The sequence below is a fragment of the Micromys minutus genome (assembly GCF_963924665.1).
Source record: "Micromys minutus genome assembly, chromosome: 9".
Taxonomy (NCBI): domain Eukaryota; kingdom Metazoa; phylum Chordata; class Mammalia; order Rodentia; family Muridae; genus Micromys; species Micromys minutus.
In genome coordinates this window covers 30,982,662-31,005,698 of record NC_137978.1, presented here as the reverse complement: position 1 = coordinate 31,005,698, position 23,037 = coordinate 30,982,662, and the positions used below count along the sequence as shown (strand labels likewise).

At 36.5% G+C, this 23,037-nt stretch overlaps 2 protein-coding genes across 2 annotated transcripts in view; both read right to left on the bottom strand.

The window, feature by feature from the left end:
- Nucleotides 1–23,037, bottom strand: part of LOC308424279 (selection and upkeep of intraepithelial T-cells protein 2-like) — a gene marked incomplete at both ends in the record, with an annotated part of 78,312 nt that overhangs the window by 25,134 nt on the left and 30,141 nt on the right. The gene's annotated exons all lie outside the window — the stretch shown is intronic.
- On the bottom strand, nucleotides 7,831–8,483 carry LOC308424900 (Golgi SNAP receptor complex member 1-like; the record flags this gene model as incomplete). The annotated part of the gene is given in 3 exon segments (XM_080922102.1): nucleotides 7,831–7,971; nucleotides 7,975–7,988; nucleotides 7,991–8,483. Coding segments are annotated over 3 exon segments (648 nt in total).

Here is a 23,037-nt window from a genome sequence, read left to right as displayed (position 1 = left end):
TCAAAGGACAAACATGTGGAGAAAGAAATTAGGGAAAAGGTACCGCACCTTCAAAATCGTCACAAAAACTATGAAATACCTTGGTGTGACTCTAACTAAGCAAGTGAAGGACCTGTACGACAAGAACTTCAAACCTCTAAAGAAAGAAATTGAGGAGGATCTCAGAAAATGGAAAGATCTCCCATGTTCATGGATTGGAAAGATCAACATGTTAAAAATGGCCATCCTACCAAAAGCAATCTACAGATTTAATTCAATCCCCATCAAAATTCCAACCTAGTTGTTCATGGAATTGGAAAGATCCATGTGCAATTTCATATGGAATAACAAAAGACCTAGAATAGCTAAATCCATCCTCAACAACAAAAAAACATCTGCGGAAATTACTATCCCTGACCTCAAGCTATACTACAAGGCAATTGTGCTGAAAACTGCATGGTACTGGTACAGAAATAGGCATGTGGATCAATGGAATAGAATAGAAGATCCAGAAATGAGCCCTCATGTATATGGTCACCTGATTTTTGACAAAGGAGCAGTAAACATTCAATGGAAAAAGGACAGCCTATTCAACAAATGGTGCTGGTCCAACTGGCACTCAGCATGCAAAAGAATGAAAATAGAACCTTTCTTATCTCCTTGTACAAAGCTCAAAAGTAAGTGGATCAAAGATCTCCACATTAAACCAGATACACTAAAACTATTAGATGAGAAAGTAGGGAAAACCTTAGAACACATAGGCACAGGAGAAAATTTCCTGAACAAAACACCAATGGCTCAAGCTCTAAGGTCAAATATTAACAAATGGTACTTAATGAGATTGCAAAGTTTCTGTAAAGCTAAGGATATCGTCAAGAAAACAAAATGGCAACCAACAGAATGGGAAAAGATCTTTACCACCACCACATCAGATAGAGGCCTAATATCCTAGGTATACAAGGAACTCAAAAAGCTAGACACCAGAGAATCAAATAACCCTATTAAAAAATGGGGTACAGAGCTAAACAAAATGTTCTCAGTTGAGGAACACCGAATGGCCGAGAAACATCAGAGGAAGTGCTTGACATCCTTAACCATCAATGAAATGCAAATCAAAAGAACCGTGAGATTCCACCTCACACCTGTCAGATTGGCCAAGATCCAAAAATCAGATGACAGCAGATGCTGGTGAGGCTGCGGAGAAATAGGAACACTTCTCCACTGTTGGTGGGGTTGCAAACTAATACAACCACTCTGGAAATCAGTCTGGCAATACCTCAGAAAATTGGATATAGTACTACCTGAAGACCCAGCTTTCTGGGCATATACCCCAGAGACACTTTAATACTCAACAAAGATATATGCACCACAATGTTCATAGCGGCTCTATTTAAAATAGCCAGAAGCGGGAAGGAACCCAAATGTCCTTCAGAAGATGAATGGATACAAAAATTGTGGTACATATACACAGTGGAATACTACTCAGCCACCAGAAACAATGACTTAACCAAATTCTTAAGAAAATGGCTGCATCTAGAGAATATTATCCTGAGTGAGATACAGACATAATATGCAGTCACTGATATTGGGATGCTAATCCCAGAGGCTTGCACTCCCCCAGAAACAACTCATAGACTGTATGAAGTCCAGGAAATAAATAAAACAAACAATATATATATATATATATATATATATATATATATATATATATATATATATATATATATATATATATATATATATATATATAATTTACCAAACAAGAAGACTTTGACAATTTCCATGTTGCGTTTTGTTTTGCATGTACTTTATGCTCATTGTAACTATTAGGTTTTCAATGCCCACTGTCAATCCCTTGAAAAAATCAAGTACTGACAAAAAAATATATTCACATAGTTTTATGTAAAAATTATTTTAATATCTGAAAAAACAGTACTGACAAAAAATGTATAATTTTAAGCAAAATATGTTTAAAATCTGTACATTTATCTTTGTTTTGTAAAATAAAGTCGTTTAAAAAAAAAGAAGAGATGTAATCTTGTGGGAGGAGTGTCAATAGGGAAGGATATAGATGTGACAAAATATGTCTTCCTTTTCCAGCCATCTCTGTCTGTCTCTCTCACTCCTTGCCCCTGTCTTTTTCAAAAGACATGAAAAATCTTGGATAATATCAATAAGAATACTTCTGAGAAAGCTTATCTCTACAGAGTATTAAGTACTGGATTTCAAATACATGGTTCTTCTCTTTAGCCTAGGCCTTTCCCTTCAAAAAAACAAGGGTTAAAAATGGCAGTTGTTTCAAACATTTATACTTGTTCAGAAGGGTAGCTGGAAATATAAGTGTAGGGAACTCAAGTGTGTAGAGGGGAAAGTAAATGGGGAAGGCAACTTCACAGAAGCAGGGGGAAGCAAGAGAGAAAATTTGAAATTGAAGAAGAAGGAGAACATTTCAAATGTAAATTTAACTTAATTTTTATTATTTTATTGGATTTTCTTTATATTTACATTTTAAATGTTATCCTCTTTCCCCCCTACCTCACTCCCATCCCACCTACCCCACTCCACTTGTTTCCAAAGAGGTGCTCAATTTCCCAATCACCCTCTCCACCTCACCTCAGTGCCTTGGCATTCCCTTACACTGTGAAAACTCACCATCACTGAACCAAAGGCTTCTTCTCCCATTGATGCCAGACAATGCTATCCTCTGCGAAATATGCATGAATCTGTCCACTTGTGCTCAATGGTTAGTGTTTCAGTTCATGGGAGGGGTGAAGGAGGGTTTAAATGGTTTATAATGTTGTTCTTCCCATGTGATTGTAAATCCTTTCAGCTCCTTTACTTGTTTTTCTAGCTCCTCCATTGGGGTTCCCCTGTTCAGTCCAATGGTTAGTTGCAAGCAACCTCACCTGTATCTGTATAATTCTGACAAAGCCTCTGGGGAGGCATCCATATCTGACTCGTACCAGTAAGCACTTCTTGACATCAGCAATAGTGCTTGGGTTTTGTAGCTACATATGGATAGGATCCCCAGGTAAGGCAATCTCTGATTAATCTTCTATTCAATCTCTGCTCTTCAATTTAACTTTGCATTTCTTCCTGTGAGAGTTTTGTTTTCCCTTATAAGAAGTACTGAGGCATTAACATTCTGTCCTTCCTTCATTTTTAGCTTCAGAAGGTCTGTGAATTATTTCCTGAGTATTCGAGGCTTTTGGTGGCTAGTGTCCACTTATCAGTGAGTACATACCATGTGTGTTCTATTGCAACTAGGTTACCTAATTCAGGGTGATATCTTCTAGTACCTTCCATTTGCCTAGGAATTTTATAAAATCATTGTTTCTGACAACTGAGGAGTGCTCCATTGTATAAATGTACCACACTTTCTGTATCCATTCATCTGTGTTTGGACATCTGGGTGCTTTCAGCTTCTGGTTATTATAGATAAGGCTGCTTTGAATATGGCAGACCATGTGTTCTTATTATATGTTGAAGCATCCTTTGGGTATATCCCCAGGAGTAGAATAGATGAGTTTCCAGGTAGTATTATGTCCAATTATCTGAGGCGCCATCAGACTGATTTCCAGAAGGTTGTAACAGATTGCAATCTCATAAACAGTGAGGGATTATTTCTCTTTCTCCACATACTCGCCAGCATCTGCTGTTACCTGAGTAGAACATAGCCATTCTGACTGGTGTGTGGTGAAATCTTAGGGTTGTTTTGACTTCCACTTCCCTGATGACTAGGATTGTTGAGCATTTCTATAGGTCCTTCTCGGCCATTTGATAGTCCTCTGTTCAGAATTCTTTGTTTAGCTCTGTACCACATTTTTAATTACTTGATTCTTTGAGATCATTTATATGATGGATTATGTTGATGGATTTACAAATATTGAACCATTCCTGCATCACTGGGATGAAACCTACTTTATAATGATAAATTATCATTTTGATGTGTTTTGGAATTTGGAATGCAAGAATTTTATTGAGTATTTTTCATCAATATTCATGAGGGAAATTGGTCTGAAGTACTTTTTCTTATCAGGGTTGTTGATAACAATTGCAATCACACTGGATCTCTGAACAGTCAGTAAAATCCTTTCTAAACTTTACTGTCAAGTGAGCAGAAGACCACGGATTCAAACACTTATTTTTATTGATTGATTGATACTGGGGGTCATAAAGTAAGAAGTTTATCTATGGCCAAGTCTAGAGGATCATTACCTGAAATAGGATGCATTAGATTTGCATTGCAAACCTAATTAATTTAGGCATTTCTGCCTGCTTAGTTTTTCCTGACTGACAGGAGGCAAATGCCCCTCTTCTTTTTGCTAGTTATCATTGACCTACACTATCCCTTTCACTTCTTAATAGCAACAAATTGCCTTGGGTATCTTCCTTAGACCTACACTTATTGTTCCAATAGTAACACTTGCCCTATTGACAGCACACCCCAGAAAATATAGTTTCTTTCCGATTTATACCTTGAACAAACATTGCCCTTAGAGATTTCTTGTTCACAATTTTGATTAAATGACCAAATTTTCCACAATTAAATTTCCAGGCATTTTGAGATTGGAAATCTGTAATGGCTTGCTAAAACTCTATTTGAAATGGACCATTATTTAGTATAACTCAATCACCAGAGATTGAGGTATCAGAGAATTCTAGCTATATCTTAACCTATTATATTATCATGGTATACATTAAAAGCAATATCATTTGTAACCTTCTCCACACTTCCACAGTGTTTGCCCACAGTGGTGTAAAACCTGTTTTTACATAAGGGATAAGCATTTCAAACACCAAGGTCTCCGTCAACACTGACCTGTAACTGAATTTGATAGGACATCAGTCACTTTTGTAACTAATATTAATAAATGAATAGTGAAGGTTTCTCCAAACTTGTATAAGTTTTGTAAATGATGTGGACCAGGGGTCTGCAATGATATGGCAAGAGTTACCACCGGAACAATGAGCATAGATGGGTCCAAGAGAGATACTCAAGAAAATTTGTTGCCTACTTTGCCCATTTGGTCTTAAAGCTGCTAAGCAACATTGTTCTACTGTAGTATAATCAAATTGAATCTCTCTTTGTATTTCAGAATACAGCCCTTAACTAAAAATTGCTCTCTAATGATACTCAGTACCCCTATGCTTTTCCCTGTTCACTATTCAATTCTACATCTCTCTACTGTGTTAAGCATTGAAAGTGCAGACATGCCTCTAGTACTGCTATTACCAGTCATTCTAGCTTAATTCAATTCTGAGAAACCCAGTTATTTCTGATTTGTTTCAATTAAGTTGTTTCCATTTAAAAGGAATCTGTACCCTCTTTACTAAAGTCCAAGATCTCTCTTTTGTATAAGATGCTATCCTATCTCATTATAACCTAACTCCAGCCTATCAACAATTATATTATATACAAATACGGTGAAAGCTGATGCTTATCTTGTAACTTGGGGATGATTCTCTAACTCTGGTGGTCTGGTTGGTCACAGATTAACCATTTCTTTAAAAAAAATTAGTCAGTTTTTCAGCATTTCTCTGAGCCAAACATCCTTCAGCACAGTTTTTGTTTCTTTTTTCTCATGTGGGAAACTACTGTTGGTTAGAGTTTCCAGTGCTCTTCACTTCCCAAGTGATTCCAATACCAAGAATAATCTCTCTAGGTGCACAAGAAATTATGTCATCTTTTCAGCAAAGAAGGAATAAAGCAGCTTCATTTGTTTTCCCATTTCAGCCATCTTTTTGCATTTCAGATCCCTCTGTATTTACATGGAATTTTTCTAACTGCTCAGCCATTCCTCCAACCCCACTTTGAAAAAGAATATATGAGGAAGTAAAAGAAAGAACATGAAATTCCTCTCTAGGATCAAAACAGAGAATATCCCAGAAATAGCAACCACAATATTTTTTTCTGGAATCTTATGAAAGATATGCATCACTTCTTTTTTTGACATTTTTCCTATGGCATTTGAAATAAAATTTTTCTTTTTGCCTAGTCTCATATTTGAGTGTCAAGTTGTAGCTGGTTTTTGCTCCTTTAAGGGCCTTTACTTTCTAACATCCTCCACCCGTCTTCCACCCATTCAGCCACTTAAAACTAGATAGGTGGGGAAAAAAAGTATTAAGGAAGAAAGCAAAGAAAATGGAACATTAAATCTAATTTCTCTTCCTCTTGTTTCTTCTTTAAGCATGAATGCTCCCAAACCACAACTAGCCCTCTGAACAACCAAAATCAGGTATCTGTCTCTATCACCCTGAGTCCTGGAATTTATAAGTCCTTTGAAAAGTCCCCAGAATTGCAAAATGTCACACATTTTTAGAAACTTTGCAGCTGGCAAAATCACTTCCCTACTAGACCATGGGGAAACTCATAGTCAGATGCTGTGGACAATGTGAAGCAACCTGACATTACTACAACAGGAATATAAAGAATTACATTATTATTATCATACTTCCGTGTTTTCTAAAGAAAACCAAAATTCCAAAATTCTTACTATACTGTGCTCAGATTACAAAAAGCTTCCATGATATTGTTTTTCCAGTATTTGTTCATTAACTTTATAAAGTATAATGGGGACGAGAATCACTATTTCTAACTTGTGTGTGCTTGCTGATTATTTTATTTTCCCTAGCTTCTTACTAACTGTCATGATTCTTACATCAGTCTCTAGAAAGTAACATTCTCCTTAAAGGAAAGAAATGCAAAACATTACACCCCTTCATTTAGCTGATATATACTTCCAATTAACTTCTATGCCAATTTCTGAATTTTAGACAGTTGTATTGATTTTTTTCTTTATATCTGATAATGAAATTCCTATGTTAGGGCTGACTACCAATGTCTAGCTATCAAAGTATTAAAATCCAGCAATCAAAAGCCCCCTTTAGCCCACCTAATGAACATGCCCAATTAAATTAAACACCTCATTCTAACATGGGATTTCTCATTTTTTACCTTTATAAACCTCCGTCTATGGTAACATCTGTCTTCTCTCTCTTCAGAGGGATTCCTTTGTCCAACTCTAGGACAAATACCCCTCCCCCTCCCTTGTTTCCTTCTCCTCATCCCTTATTCTCTATCTTTGGTCTGTGTGTCTCTTATTCCTTGTCCTCTGTCCCTCTGGGGCAGGTAAATCTCTTTGCTCTGAGAACCTGGTCTTGTGGTCCTAACCTGTATTTCCTCTCATGGCTCAGAAGTTAAGAATGTTTGCTGCTCTACCAGAAGACTCAAGTTCTCTTCCTCACAAACCACACTGGGCAGTTTAGCTCTGGCCTTTCTCTGCATATGTGCTCTCATGCATGCTCATGCTCAAACACGCATGCACGCACACACACACACACACACACACACAAAGAAAGAGTAAAAAACAAAATAACATAAAGCTGTGGCATCAGGAAACCTATGGTGCATACACTCTTGCTCAGCTCGTCTTGTGGACCATCCCTCTCGTTTACACTTTTGTTGTTGTTGTTTTTAAATTGGATCTTGTTTACACTCTTGTTCAGTTTCTCTTGCAGACTGTCCTTCTCTTGTTTCTAACAGTCTATCTCAGTGAGATGGTCAGAAGCATTTATACTTACAGCAAAACAGTCATCCCTTAGGCTGGGGCCTTGGTGACAGCAGCTGGAAGGCTTCTGCTTTCCTATGGCCTTCAGGCTGTGTAGCAGCCATCTCTGTCGTAAGGAGAGTGCCTGCCTGAGGGCCAGGCTAACACCAGACAAAAGGTCTGTGCTGAGAGGGAGGAGACATAGGAAAGAGCAAAGTCCTGCTGATGGTTACACTGATGCAACCAGGTCCCCATGTTTTTATAACAGGCACTGTGCCATTGAGCCATCTTTGAGGCCCTCCTATGGAATGACATCTGTAGCAGGCATGGCCAGGGTGTTCATTTTGCTGTGAACTGGCTTGAGCATTCCTCTCTGGGAAGTCATATTCTCCTTTGTTGCCATAGCAATGCTTATTGTTTCTTCTATCAGACGATCAGAGTTTCAAAGGTGGTCATGTTTTTCAGAAACAGTTCTGTTCTCCTGTTGTTTACTCCAGACCTACTTTTATATGACTCAATATCTTTTCCTACTGATCCTATGAGATTCTCCCTTTCCCGTATTGCCATAAAGTTTGTATTGGTTTTATGGAATTCATGTGTACAATCCTGCAGAATGTCTCTGTGTCGCTGCAGCGTAAGCATCAGGGCTGCGTTCAGCGAGGGCACCCCTGCACTGTGGGTATACTCTGCCATTTTGTCGTTTACTCCTGTAAGCCTTGCAAAAAGCGGTTCAATTTTAATTGCCATTGTCTCAAACATTCTGTCTTGGCTTGATCCATTTAATAGGGGTGTTGTGTCAGAACTATACCTATCACGGCCTCCATCCCAGGCTCTGCTGTGACTGTGGCTCGTGTACAGTTTACTGAAGGAAACTAATTTCAGGTCAAGTGCATTTTCCAGCTGCCGAGCTTGTTTCCTGAGATCTTCCCAGTAATTGCTGGTTCCCGCCGCCATCTTTGTTGCCCAACATCAGTCTGGACAGGTAAATAGAGGCCTTGAGTGCCAGAGAATCACCCCCACGCCTTCTTCCATCACACCTGCAAGCAAGTAAGCACAAACACTCTCCCCCACCACCACCACACCACCCCGTTTTTCTTTGATTTTGGTTTTTAAGACAGGGTTTCTCTGTGTACCCCTGATTGTCCTGGAAGTAGCTCTGTATCCTAGTTGTCCTCAAATCCCCAGAGATCTGCCTGCTTCTGCCTCCCAAGTGCTTGAATTAAAGGTGTAAGCCACAGTAATTTCCCTTTTTTAAATGTCCCCCAAATAGAGCAACTATAACATCCAGAGCCCATTTCCCTGCTACAGTGTACTGACCACTGCAAAGTAAACTTAATCTTTTTAAATAATTCATTAGTACCCAATTGCCTAAACACAAGAAGGATTCCTGGGGTTGAGAAAACCAGGTTTTCTTCAGAGCTTCTGTTTCTGAGGAGAGGAGCATTGGACAGAAAAGGGAAAGGAGGAAGTAGGTGTGGCTTGGCCCCCTGATCTGCAGAGCCTCTCATGCCCTAGCCCAGAAGCTCAGGTGAATCCTGGCAGTTGTTTTCTCCACTGAGTTTCCGTTGTTCTGACTACACCATACACAGACTGGGTGGGCCGAGCCTGGCCCAGGTTGGGAATGCAGGTTGCTCCTCCTCCACAGTTTCTCGGCCTTGGCTGTTCGAGGACTGAACTAATGGCTGTTTGTGATTCCTGTAACTTTTCATTAAAGAGACCTCTCTCAAGTATGACCTTAACCAACGTTTCCCAAGACCGCTTTCCCGCCGTGAACAGCCTGATCCAAAGGATCAACCTTAGGAAGCGGCGTGACTCGCTCATCCTTGGAGGTGTCATTGGCATCTGCACCATCCTGTTGCTGCTGTATGCATTCCACTGAGAGGACAGCCTAGGACTCTGCCCACCACCTTCGTGGCCTGATCTGGAGTGGGGACCCTACAGAGGAGAAAGACTGTCCCAGCCATGAGCCTGCCAGCAGATGAACTCTAACTGCGTTCATGGCTCTGACCTGGTCGGACTGAGCTGAAGCCACAGTTTTCCTGTGCTATCTTTTCTAATACACATTGCTCTGTGTTTAATTTTAAAAACAACAAAAACTTTCCGTTGCTTGTGTCTCCCTAGGAGGTAAGCAAGCAGAAGCCGAACCGAACCTGGCTTCAGTGACTGGGGAAGCCAGATGACCAGCGGCCTCACAGCTGGACTCCACAGCACCAGGCTGTCTACATCCAAAGATGGCTTCACTTTCAGCCATGAGATTGGATGTGAATAAAAATAATTCTTGTCCTTTTATTTAGAAAATAATAAATAAATAAATAAATAAATAAATAAATAAATAAATAAATAAATAAATTCCTATGTTGAAACAAAAGTCATTTATTTTTAGGAGCATGATCAATTATGATTTGAATATTCACAGTGAATGCCAAAGACAAGTTTCCCTCAGCATCCTACTGTCAAAAGTACTCAATGGATGGATGGAAGCACAAATGGCTTAAATGCCATTTTATGGCATTCCCACTACTGTTTATCAAAACAGTCTCCATTGCATCTGCTTAGAGCCTTGTAGGAGAAACAAAAAACTAGCAAACGACCTTTCTCAGATGGTTCTTCAATGGACTGTAAAGCTATGAGGGATTTCCTTCTTTAGGTAAGGTCAATGAAATTACATTTGAAAAGGAGATTTCTGCTATTAATATGTTTTCTGTTATTATTAAATATACATCACTAGGTATTAACCTACTATTTTGAGTAGAGTTCTACAGACCTACGAAGATATAGTATCTTTCAATGATATTATATACACAAATAGAAAATTATTCTCTGGAATCAATGGCTTAATCCAAATAGATTTAAGAAGAAATATTTTAAAGATGGTCTTAGGTGCCTTTCTAGAAAGATGTAATGAAGTTAGAATCAAGGATAAAATTGCCCACTCCTCATAATAGTAACTACAGCTTGCATAATAAGAAATGCAGTGACAACTCATAATTATACTAAAAAGAGAAATAAATTTGGGATAAATATGTGTTCAAGTAAAAATATTGAGATACCAGGCTAAAGTCACAAATGTTCACTATAATAAGGCAAGTTCATGAAAAACTATTGCTTTAAATTTATAATATAATGAAATACTGCTTTGAACTTAATATTAACATCCTTCTCTAAATCCCCTTTTATGTAACATTTTATCTGTGAGGCAATTTTATATGGAGCTGTTTGTCTAAGAAAGTATAAAAAGAAGAGAAAAAATAAAGGTTTGTTTAAATAGGTTGGCTTGAGGAATACTGCCCCAGCATCCATCCATTCAAATATATACACACACACATGCATGAATACTTACATCATGTATTGTGACAGATGATTAAGCCTGGACAAAGTTTGGGTGTTTGAATATATATGTGTCTGTACATGCTTACCTATATAAAATATCTTTATTATTTTCCTTTCCTTACTCTCTAGTTCACAAATAGTTAACTAGTTTATCCAGAGAGGCTTCTGGCTGACTCACCAGACAAAGAAGTTCAAACAATAAGTTCTTTTACTTTTTTATTCTTTGCTGCTAAACAGCATGTGTCAATCATCAAATATTAGAGCTTATTGAAGGACAAGTAATAAAGTATTAATCAAAAATAAGTTTATTCCACAATTCATAAAGCATAGAATAGTAAGAAAAAGTTAAGTTTTAAGCATAAAACACTAAGAAGATCAGAAAAGCATAGAAGATTAAGAAAGAGATGTTTCCCTAGCACTTGTTTAAACATAAAGAGTTAAATAAATCAAAGAGAGTATTAACATTTGGTAAAACAAAGAGTTAAAGAGAAAAGAAGCCAGTCATTTTTAACTATAGAATAATAAAGAAAGTTTTAGGACTTTTTAGAAGTTATCATCAAGCATTCAGTGTTGTTAGAGGGCTAGAAGTCAAGAGAACATCAGACTTTAAAACTATGACCAATGATCATCAGTATTTAAATCTAAATTTAACTCTATGTCCCATTTCAAACCACTGCAGGCTGGGCAGTCTCATGGCAGCATATTCTGGAACTATGAAAGCCAGAATTCAGGGAGGGAATTTCAAGCCCTATCTTATCCTGTTTTATTTTTATTTTTTTATCATGTTATGTAGACTAAATGATCAGTGTCTTTAGAAATAAGAACATATCATCTCCTTTTGGTATAGCCAACAGCAGTAGAAATAGCCTAGGGGATTTATGAGGACTTAGAGCTTCATTAGCCTCTGAAGTTTTCCTTAGAGTTAGTTCTCCCATAGCACTAATCTTTGTTTTAACAGACTCTTACCAGAGCCTTTTTGTTCATTTTTAGTTCAATTTGTTGGAATGACAAATAATCTCCAACTATGTTTTTATGACTGCAAACCTGAAAGACAAATGGTTAGTCTTATTTCTGAATCCATCTAAGAAAGACTATACAGCAAGGAAGTGAGTTTTATTGATGTGTCCTACTGTTTTGCATAACTGTGATGGGTGCTCTTCAAGATGTAAGATTCTCTAAGATTTTATTCCAGGACTGCTTCTTGCTGCAGATATGTATTTCCTGCCACTGTTACATAGTCTAACTCATGGGCATCAACTTTCCCTATTGGGCAGATTTGCTGCAGAATTGATATGAAGATGTACTTTCATGTAGTAATGTGTAAGTGATTTTGGTTTCATAATTTCTAAGAATTATTAATTCAAACTACTAAATTAGTACAAGTAATATCAATGTTCATATAGTTAAAAGCTGTAAACAGAGCTATGTAAACCTTCATGTGTCACAAGATAAATGAACTACAGAAAAGAAAGCAGGCTTGAAACAAATTTAAGATCAAGGAGCAGTCCTTTCAGTTTAGGATGGAGGAGACTATCAGGTGCATAAAAGTTCTAAACTGGGAATGAGCAATTTATTATAGGTGAAAAGACATAAATAAATGATAGAAGAGTTTATTTATTCAGGTCTTCAATATAATAAGACACAAGGTGGAAGTTCGTCTCTTAAAAAACCATGCTAACTTAGAACATAAAAATTACTCCTTTAAACTTATAATAAACTTATATAGCTATAAAACATAATAAATATTTAATAAGGTAGTAGTATTAATAGAAAGACATGTAAACATTTATTCTGTAACTTCTTAAGCCTTATCAATATATGTCATGAACTTATACTTACTAATAAATTATAGAATATGAAATGTTTTTAAAACTATGGGATTAGCTGTTCTAATTAATATTAAAAACTAAGAACAACAAAAAATTATCTATATGACCTCATGTGTTTCATCCAGCAAGCAAGAGAGCCCTGAGTTGAAAATTAAAGAATCCAATTAACTAAGTTTCTTTCCCCTGATACTACCAGCAGGAGTTAATTGCTTGAAGCTAGTAAGGAAGCAAAGAAAAAAGAAAAAAGAAAAAAATTAACCCAGAATTTTTCCTGTCTAAAGAAAATACAGGGACAAAGAGTAAAGACTGAGGAAAGGCCATCAAGAGACTGACCCACCTAGGGATTTATCCCACATGTAGACATCAAACCCATAAGCTATAACTGATGCCAAGGTATGCTTGCTGTCAGGAGCCTGATACAGCTGTCTCCTGAGAGGCTCTGCCAGATCCTGACCAATATAGATGCAGATGCTCAAAGACAACCATTTAACTGATCACAGTGACCCCAATGGAGGAATTGGGGGAAGAATTGAAGGAGCCAAAGGGGTCTTATCTGGCATCAATGGGATGGGAGGCCCTTGGCCCTGTGAAGTCTTGATAACCCAGTGTAGAGGAATGCTAGCATGCCTAAATACAAAGAGAGAGTTAAATTACTAGAAGTCATCAGGTTTTGGCCCTCATCACAGATGTCATACCTCTTCACTGCCTCCCTCAGTTTACCCTGTCCTTTAAAGCTGGTACATGGAGGCAGATGTAGATGTTTCTCTTGGTGTATCTTTATATGGATGAAGGTTGTTATGAATGTTTTATAAGAAATGGAATTGTACAGAATGATTTGACTTATCTAGGTGGGCAAATTATATTATACCAATTGAATCAGAGTATTTTGGTGTGTTCTTTGATGTGTTGACTTAATTGGAATCAAAAGAGGGTATAGTGGTGTGAAGTGAAAGGCCAGGATAAATCCTGATCACCTAACAGGTAAAATAAAAGACCCCTAACAAATAAAATAGAGCCAAAAATAGGCTAGCCAGTTCAGCAATTCTATTCTTCTGTTCCAGGAACTGGCTGACCATAAAGAATTTATGACCGCAAGGTTAGGGTGACTCTGTTTCAGGAACTGACTGATCATAAAACCATAAAAGTTAAAATAAAATCTTATGAACAATCTTGAGAAACAGGTGTTTCCCTTGCAATTCCTCACTGGTATTTTTGGCATTCTCCAATGATGTACTCCCTCCCCACTTGGGTTTTGTGTGTGTGTTTTTTTGTTTGTTTGTTTGTTTGTTTTTTCCTTTAAAAACCCCTTCTCTCAGCCACTCAGGGTCGAACTCCTCTAACCCTATGTGGGATAAGAATCTTGACCCCAGTGCACTGGCTCCTGTCAATTCTCATCAATAAACCTTGTATAATTGCAGCAAAGATGGTCTCTTTTGAGTTCTTCAGGGGTTGTGTCATCCTGAGACTTGAGTGAGGGTCTTCCCGTTCTGGGAGTCTTTCAGAAGCACAAATCTCTGCTGAGATAAAACAAAGACCACTTTACTTATTGCCCTGTTGTTAAGCTACAGGTGTTAATCGCCTAAGCTAGCAGCCTTTTACGCCCCAAAAGAGTAAAACTACTGTACTCTAAAGAAAATAAAATTCTTCTAAGTGGGGAAAAAGGAAAAAAAATTCTCCTAAGGGGAAAAATTGTACATCTATCTCCCTCTCTCTTTTATCTCTTTTGTCCAAATGCCTCTTGTTAGTTGGGTTACATGGAAGTTTGACCAATACACTTTAATTGAATCAAGAGAAGAGAATAACACTTGCAGAAGGAAAAGCTTTTACATAGGCAAATATGAATAAACTCACATACAGATTCACAACTGCACGTATATACATTTTCCCTCAGACAAGTTGGGACCAGCTTGCATGCATTCTCACAATTACATTCTAACACACACTCACACACACATTCTTACAATTACATACTTACATGTACACACATCCATACTTACATATGCGTATGAAGCAAAAGACTAAACACTGGTACAGAAAGAACTCATTCATTCTGGATAAAAATGAACTCCAGTCTTGTTCATATAGAGAAAGAAAAAGTTATATTTTTTTAATGCTAACTGAATTAAACCCAAGTTATTAAGAAAAAAAAAAAAAAGCTTTGCTCCTTTTAATAAGACTAAGCCTGCCTTGTTATTAAGAAAGGACCTGTTCTTCCCCATGGTAAAAAGAAGGTCTTCCTGCTATTTCTGCTCTCTCCAACATTTTCTCCTTTTATCTTTCCCTCTGCATTCTGCACATTGCTTTATTAGTATTTTATGTTACATATAGTTTTTAATTATTCCTCTCTGAGTTCTCTTTCTAATACAGCTTTCTCTGCCTGCATTGATGCAACAATAATGATCTTACTCTCAATGCCCTTCCTCCCACAGCTATGCCTATACTTTTAAGTTCTTGAGTTCAGTTCTGTCTAAAAAAAGTGTTCTGTCTAAAACCTTCTCCTCAACTCAGTTCCTCTCTCAGCTCTCTTTTTCTCTGCACTCTTCTGACTCTTCTCCTTGTTCTTAGCACTTAAATATTTTTCAGAATACATGATCATGATCACATGTTACAAAGTTCATCACAAGTTTACACAAATGATAAAATCATAAATTTGATTTCATCAACGATCATATCTACATTCACTTTGATTCTTTTGACAGTCAGTTGAGTGCTTTACAAGTTCAACCCTACTGTCCCTGTGGGAAAAACACCATAAATTCAATGAAGTATTTTTATAACATTGATTTTTGGTGGAATACAGTAAGATATTTATCTATGACCAAGTCTAAGAAGAACTCCCTTCAGTAGTGTGCATTAGGTTTGCTTTGTTGTGGTATTTCTGCCTGTTTATTCTTTCCTGGCTGATATGAGACAGATGTTCTTTACTTTATGCTGTGTTGACTACACCCATTGTTCCAATTGTAGTCTATGCTGCATAGACTGAATAAATCAGGAAGTGTAGGATTTCTATCCAATTTATGCCTAAAATAACCATTGCCCTTAGAGATGCTTTGTTTACAATTGTGTTAAAAATGACCAAATTTTCCAAAATTAAGGCACCAAGCAAATTGAGATCAGAGATCTTAATTTGCGATCATTTGTGTTGCAAATGACTATATTTTCTGATACTATCTATAGATGACTTACTATATTAACATGATGCATATTAGACTCTCAATAGCAGTTATATACCGCTCCACTCAGACATAGATAGTGTCTTGATGGTGTAAGAACTTGTTCTTCATAAGATATTCACATTTTCAAATACCAAGGTCCCTATAAAAACCTGCTTTGCATCTGTTTTTGAGATCTCAATTGAGAACAATATTTGTTTACAATTAGTGAAGTCTTCTCCAGAGCTTTGTATAATCTTTGTAAATGAGGTGGATCTTTTCCTGGCTTTTCAAATGTGTTCCAAGATCATAAAGCTGCTAAGCAACATTGTTCTATTGTAACTTCATAACATCATAACATCAATTCTGTCTTTGTTTATCAGAGTATGTTTCAGATAGCAACTGCTCCCTAATTATACTCATTCCCCTTACTGTTTCACTAGTCTACATTCATAGCATTATCCCTCTTCCATGCTAGTCATTAAAATTGAGGATTGGCCTTCAGTACTAGGGTTATCATTCATTTCTTTCTAGCCTAAGTCTATTTTGAGCAATCCAGTTATTTAAAATTTGTTTAAATTAAGGCAATTCTGTCCCATAGGAAGTCAATGGTATTTTTTTTGTAAAAGCTTTAGATCCAGCCTATTTATAGTGTGTCATTATATCTCATCATAGCCTTCTTCACACTATGAGCAGCCATCATACTGTATTTATCTTCTGGGCAAGCTGATAGTGATCTTTTAATTCCAGCATGAGCATCCTCTAAATCTGGTGGCATTGTTGGTGTGATTTTAACTCTTTCTTTTGAAACAGGCTGTTTCATGATATTTTCCTACTTCTTTTTCAGCATTTCTATGAGCTGCCATCTTCTAGCACAGTTTATTTTCCCTTTTTCTACTGAGAGAAAGCCCCATCACTGAGGCTGAGCTTTTAACCTTCCTTTTCCTGGTACTACTCACTTCCCAAGTGATTCCAATACCTAAAGGTGAGAAACACAACAAATACCGTTTTGGGTTTTAGGTGATACTATTTTGATCAGTCAAAAAAGAATGGATTTAAAGGAAATTAATTCTTTGTCAGTTATCATTATTACAATGTTAAGTTTCTATTATATCCTAAAGAGCATCTTGATTTAATAATTCTCTTTTAAAGAACATGACCATCGAAATTTTTCCAAGAATTAAATGATTTTATAAAACAAAGTGAGAACCATGCCAGATAGATTGCTTAGACTCAGGTACTTCTATTCTTTTTTCTTCTCTATCTTTCTTTCATAGGAAAAGTGAATGGGGTAGAAAAGAAAAAAAGAGGATATAATAATATTATAAGAAATTAGACAAATAGTGGAGGATTATTAAAGTTATTATAATTATATATATATATATGAAGAATTGAGTTTCTATTTTGTTACATAAATACAAAATTTTGGATAATGATGAATGCTTAAGGTTCTCACTGAAAGAAATCTTTCTATATTGACATAACATTTAATATTAATTTTGTTATTCTTAGGCATTGTGCCTATGTAATTCATATAAGAATGCAAGGCTATTATAAACTGTTTAGGATGATTAAGTAATGGAAATTAATGGTCAAGTACTGAAAATTCAAGGACATATCAGATTTTAATTTGTTTAATTACAATAAGTGTTTACAATGTTATTGAAGTAGTTGATAGCTAAAATAATCAATGTGTGACCGTCAGTTATGCTATATATAGATAGATGGTCTTCAAAAGCATTGAAGATTCACAAAACCATTTAATATCATTGCAACATTAAAAGATCTTTTGACTAAGAGACATGTTTTCTCCTGACAGTACCCCATTCTGCTTCAAAAAAGATATAAAGCATGAATTTTGCCTGGGGAAGTGGCTTCAATAGTGGTAAGGTGGTCACTTGGCAGGGACTGCCATATTTCTTCTGCAGACATAATTCTATCCAAAATGTACAAACAGATGCAAGATATTCAACTCCTGCTTCACATAAGGTCTATCAGATGTTCTAGGTCAGAAGGCTGAAGATAGATGCTCCAATGTTATAAAAAATGTTGGGAACTTTACAGGTTACATATCTCTATAATTTTTATAGTTTGAAAGCTGTGTCTGTGTGCTTCTTGCATACTCATGTAATATTTAATTCCTTCTCAAATCTCTGACTGGGTTGAAGAATACATACTTATAGTCTCACAATTAAACTTATAAAGTTGTTTAGCAGGGCAAAAAGACTCTGCCAAATATGAAATACAGGTTTGCAAATTAGAGTTAGAAATTCAGTTACAAAAAATAACTAATAAATTGGAGGAGTTAAAAATATATCAAAGATAAGAAAATACGAAATGAGACTCTTATTTGTTACTCCTCACTGAAACAGGCACTAGTTCATGTCTGTAAAGAAGGACAGGATACTTCCAAAGTCCTAGCCTTTCATGGGGTTGAAATAGTCGATCAAAAGGGCAATAAAGTTAGACAGTATCAACAATTGGAATTTAAAGTAATTAAGTCACTGAAAGCAGCATTTGTACAATATGAAGCCACTCCTCCTTTTACTCAAGCACTATTAGACACAGTGATAGAAGCAAGTTTAACTCCATCAGATTGAAAAACCATGTGTAAAGCCACCTTGTCCAGTGGAAACTATCTATTATGGAGTTCTGGGTGGCGAGAAGCCTGCAAATGCACTGTCATGATGAATGCATAAGCTGAAAATACTAATTGGAATATTTCACCCACAAAAACAAAGAGCATTTATTCTGCAGAAACAACCAGAATGCAGGGCTCATCCATTCATACAAAATTATGACAAAAGATGTTCAACAGCTTCTTTTATGCAAAGTTAGAGGAATTTTCTTGAAGGGTTAGGTAAAGTCTAACATGATGGGCTACGAGTGTAGCAGTGATGTTAGTACATTTTTAATTGGTTGCTATACTAGCTATATTATCTTTGGTGAAACCTTAAAGAATTCCAGGAACTGACCCAATTCAGAGCTTGTTATTGTCCATCAGATGTCCCAGGAACTGACTCAGCTCCATGCTGATCCTCCCTCTCAGCCAAATGTCAGGGTCAATATTGACTAAAACCCATTGTTTATAAAGGTCTCAAGCAGCCATGCCGCTTTCCTTGGGAAATCAAATGTAAAGCTAATTGGAATCTTAATATGTTCCTGTGAGAAGGCCCATGTGAGTGTAATACCAATCAGATTGGCCTGCCTGTCAGAGTATATGCTCAAATTGCAGTGGCTGCTGGTGATCGTTGAACTCAATTACCTACAAAGGGAGATTTAAGTGATAGTCTATCTAATATGAAACAAGACTTATATGGTCCTATTCAAGAGTCAAATGAAGCTGTTACCAAACAGATGCTGAATAAAGGGTATCTACCCCATAGAAAGTTGAGAAAAATAATCAAGGTATGACTCAACCAGTATAGCTTAAAATAAAACTTAATAGGGTGGATTTGGGACATTTCAGTAGTGGCCAATGTCATTCCTTTCCCCATGAAAATAAGATTCAGTGCTTATCCAGTGATCCTGTGTGGGTTTATCAGTGGCCATTTTCCTCAGAAAAAAAATCAGGTAGTCACTCAATAGAGCAAGAGCAATTGGAGGTTGGTCACCATGTAGTATCCAATTCCCCCTAGAATACCATAATTTTTGTTATAAAAAAGAAGCCAGGAAAATAGTGCCTGCTGCAAGATCTTAGAAAGGTTAATTTCACTATGATGAATACAGGAGCTTTGCAGGTTGACCTACCCTATCCTACAGCTATACCTAAACGATACTATAAAATGGTTGTATATCTTAAAGATTGCCTTTTTACTATTCCATTAAATCCTGAGGATGTGAGCTTTTTGATTTCGGTGTCCCTTTTAGCAATTTCGGGTAGTCTAGAAGACACAATCATTGGGTGGTTTGGCTCAAGCAATGGCTAGTAGTACTATTTTATGCCAGAAGTTTATGCCACCAGCTATTTTGGCAGTTAGAAAAACATGCCCCCAGTTGTGCATTACTGACTATATTGATGATATCTTATTGCTGGGAGGGATTCTCAGGAAGTCTTACTATGTTTTGGAGATTTGAAGAAGCATTTAGCAGCAAAGGGATTACAGATAGCTTCAGAAAAAGTTCAAATTCAAGAACCCTATAAATATCTAGGGTTCATGTCAGGTGATAAGGGTATCACTCATCAAAAATTAGAATTAGACAAGATCAACTAAAGGCATTAAATGACTTTCAAAAATTATTAGGAGATATTAATTGGCTTAGACACCATTTGAAATTAAGTACAGGACAGGTGAGGCCTTTGTTTGATATTTTGAGAGGTGATTCATATCCTAACTAACATAGAAGTTTCATGTCTGAAGGACAGGCTACTTTACAGCTTTTGGAACTGGCCATTCAATAGCAATTTGTGTCCTGTCTTATAATCAGTCTTTACATTTGCTTGTATTTCCTTCTCCATGTTTGCCTACTGCATCGTTATGGCTGAATGCTCCCCTTTTCTTGTTTCAACTTAGGACCTTATTTAAGAAATATATAGTTCCTTATTATGAAGCCATTGCTGAAGTGATTGTGTTAGGCAGACAACAGTCTCTTGTTAATTTTGGAAAGGTGCCTGGTATTCTTGCACAACCTTATAATGTAGAACAGAATGAATGTTTGAAATATCATAGTGACACTTGGTTGCTAATTCAAATTTTCTCTCAGGGACAGATAGATAATGATTACCCTCAAGATATATTAATAAAATTATTATTTCATGAGGTTCTTTTTCCCAAAGTGAACTTTTTAGTTCGTCTTGATAATGCCATTCTGGTGTTTTCTAATGGAACTTCTTAAGGTAGAGCTGGTTATTATGCTAAAGAAAAAATGGTGATAATTAGTATTGTCATACTGTCTGCCCAGTTATCTGAATAATGAGCAATTTTACTAGTGTTTTATTAAATGTCAGAAGCCTTTAATATTTATACACATAGTTTGCATGTAACTACATCAGTACCCTATTAGATATCTGTGGGAGTCTTGAAGTTAATACCCCTGCCGGATCCTAGTTTCCCAAATCAGATACTCACAGCCCACCATGGGACTGAGCCTATAAATCCAAGTGGAAGAGTAAGTTAATGAACTTAACCAGCTAAAGGTGATTACAATTCCATAGGAAGAACAACAGTTTCAACTAACCATAGCCCTCAGACATTTAAAGGACTAAACCACCCTGGTTATTGCCACATAAGTAGCAGAGGACTGTCTTATCTGGCACTGATCATAGAGAAACTTGATGCCTCACATAAAGGCTATGTTAGAAGGGTGAGAAAGCAGTGGTTGGGTGGATGGTGGAGCACACTTTTAGAGGGAAAGGGGATAGGAGGGGATAAGGTGTGAAGTTAATAGAGGAAAAAGCATGAAGGGGTACAACATTTGAAATGTAAGTAAAATAATTAGATAAAAAGTTTCTCATACCCATGTAAACTGACAAATTCACAAGAAGAATAATCACCAAGTCATCCATGACAGATAGAAGATGCTATGTAAGTCTACATTAGTGTACCAGAGTTTATCTGAGATTGCTTACATGATTGTGATTAAGAGAGTACTTATTTGTGTCTGGATGGTTCAAGAATAGTTAACTGTATTTCTGAATAGTTTACTGGAGCATGGGTGAACACATACAGATCTTGGATGGCAATCACCTCAGATAAATGTGGGTTGAACTTAATTAGCATAAAGGCAACACCTTTACACACACACACACACACACACACACACACACACATATACATACATACATAAGTGTGTGTGTGTGTGTGTGTGTGTGTGTGCATGTGTAAAAGGTGACCCAGGAGTGTATGACTTTCTATCAAAACTGAATAGGGAAGCATTGATTGGCTAGCTGTAACTACTTCTTTTCCTCCTACTTAAGTTCCCCACCACTCAGCCATACTTACCATGTTTTAAACGTAGTAAGTTAGTCACTTGGAAGGTAATCATCACAACTGATAATATACACAGAATCATTATCCAAACAATTATCCATGAAAACAGTTCACCTAAAACAGTGAATGACAAATTGTACCACTGAGAAACCTTGGGATGGACATACCTAGTTAGGAGTGCTAGAATTACCTAATGCATATTACTATTTAAGAGACTACCACGTGGAATATTAGCCATAGACAAGTGAGGGAGTTATAATGAGTTGGACTAAGAGCAGGACATGACCTGAGTAAAAATAAGCCAAGTAGAGATTACAGTGAGGCTGCTATATGAGTATGTAGAGATTACCTTCCACACTTCTACCCATCCATCCTGCCTCATAAGACTACTTGGTAAAAGGAAGAGACGCTCCCTTCTTAGAGCTTTTTAGAATAAAAATCTTCTCTAAAGTCTAGAGAAAGGCTTCCATAAATTAGTATAACATCACTCCAAATTAGTGCTGTAGCACTCATGTCTGAAACATCACTATATGTGCACTTCTCAATTTAATGTACTCATAAATGTTGGGTATTGATACTGAATGTATCTAGAGACTAAAGTTTGTGTAAGTTTTCGTTTGTTGTTATCCATATGAATTTTATATCTTCATTCCTCGATAAAAATTCTGAACTCTTTAATAAAAACACTTCATTGTTTCAGTAGAATGCTAATTAGGGACCACCATGAATTCTTCTACATCATTTTGGATATTTGTTATTTGTGAAATAAACCTGTATTTTACTCAAACTTTATTACATGTAATTTACATGTATTAGTTCTTTCCCAGATAAAATTTCCCAGATAAAAACACCATGAGATCAAAGTGAAATTTTGTCAGCCTACCACTCAGTTAGTAACAAATTTCTACATGATTGCATTTGACCAAGACCTTTTCTTTGTCATCCATCTTCATTCTTCTTTCTGTTTGATGAGTACAAATTTGCTTAAAATCTCGTATTTCATAAATTGCAACACAAACTCCAAAGTTTGTGTTAAACAAAATTTAAAATATGTTGTTCAGAATTTACAATTGCTTAAAGACCTTACTACATAATAAAATAAACTTTTTATTACTCAATAAAGGTGTAAATCCACAAATATTTATATTTTTACATATATGGATATACATATGTGTGTGCTGTAGGTCATTTATACATAGCTATACACATACAAACATATTTTTCTACTAAATCAGTGGGTTTAGTCTTTCTAATAGTCTTTTTCACA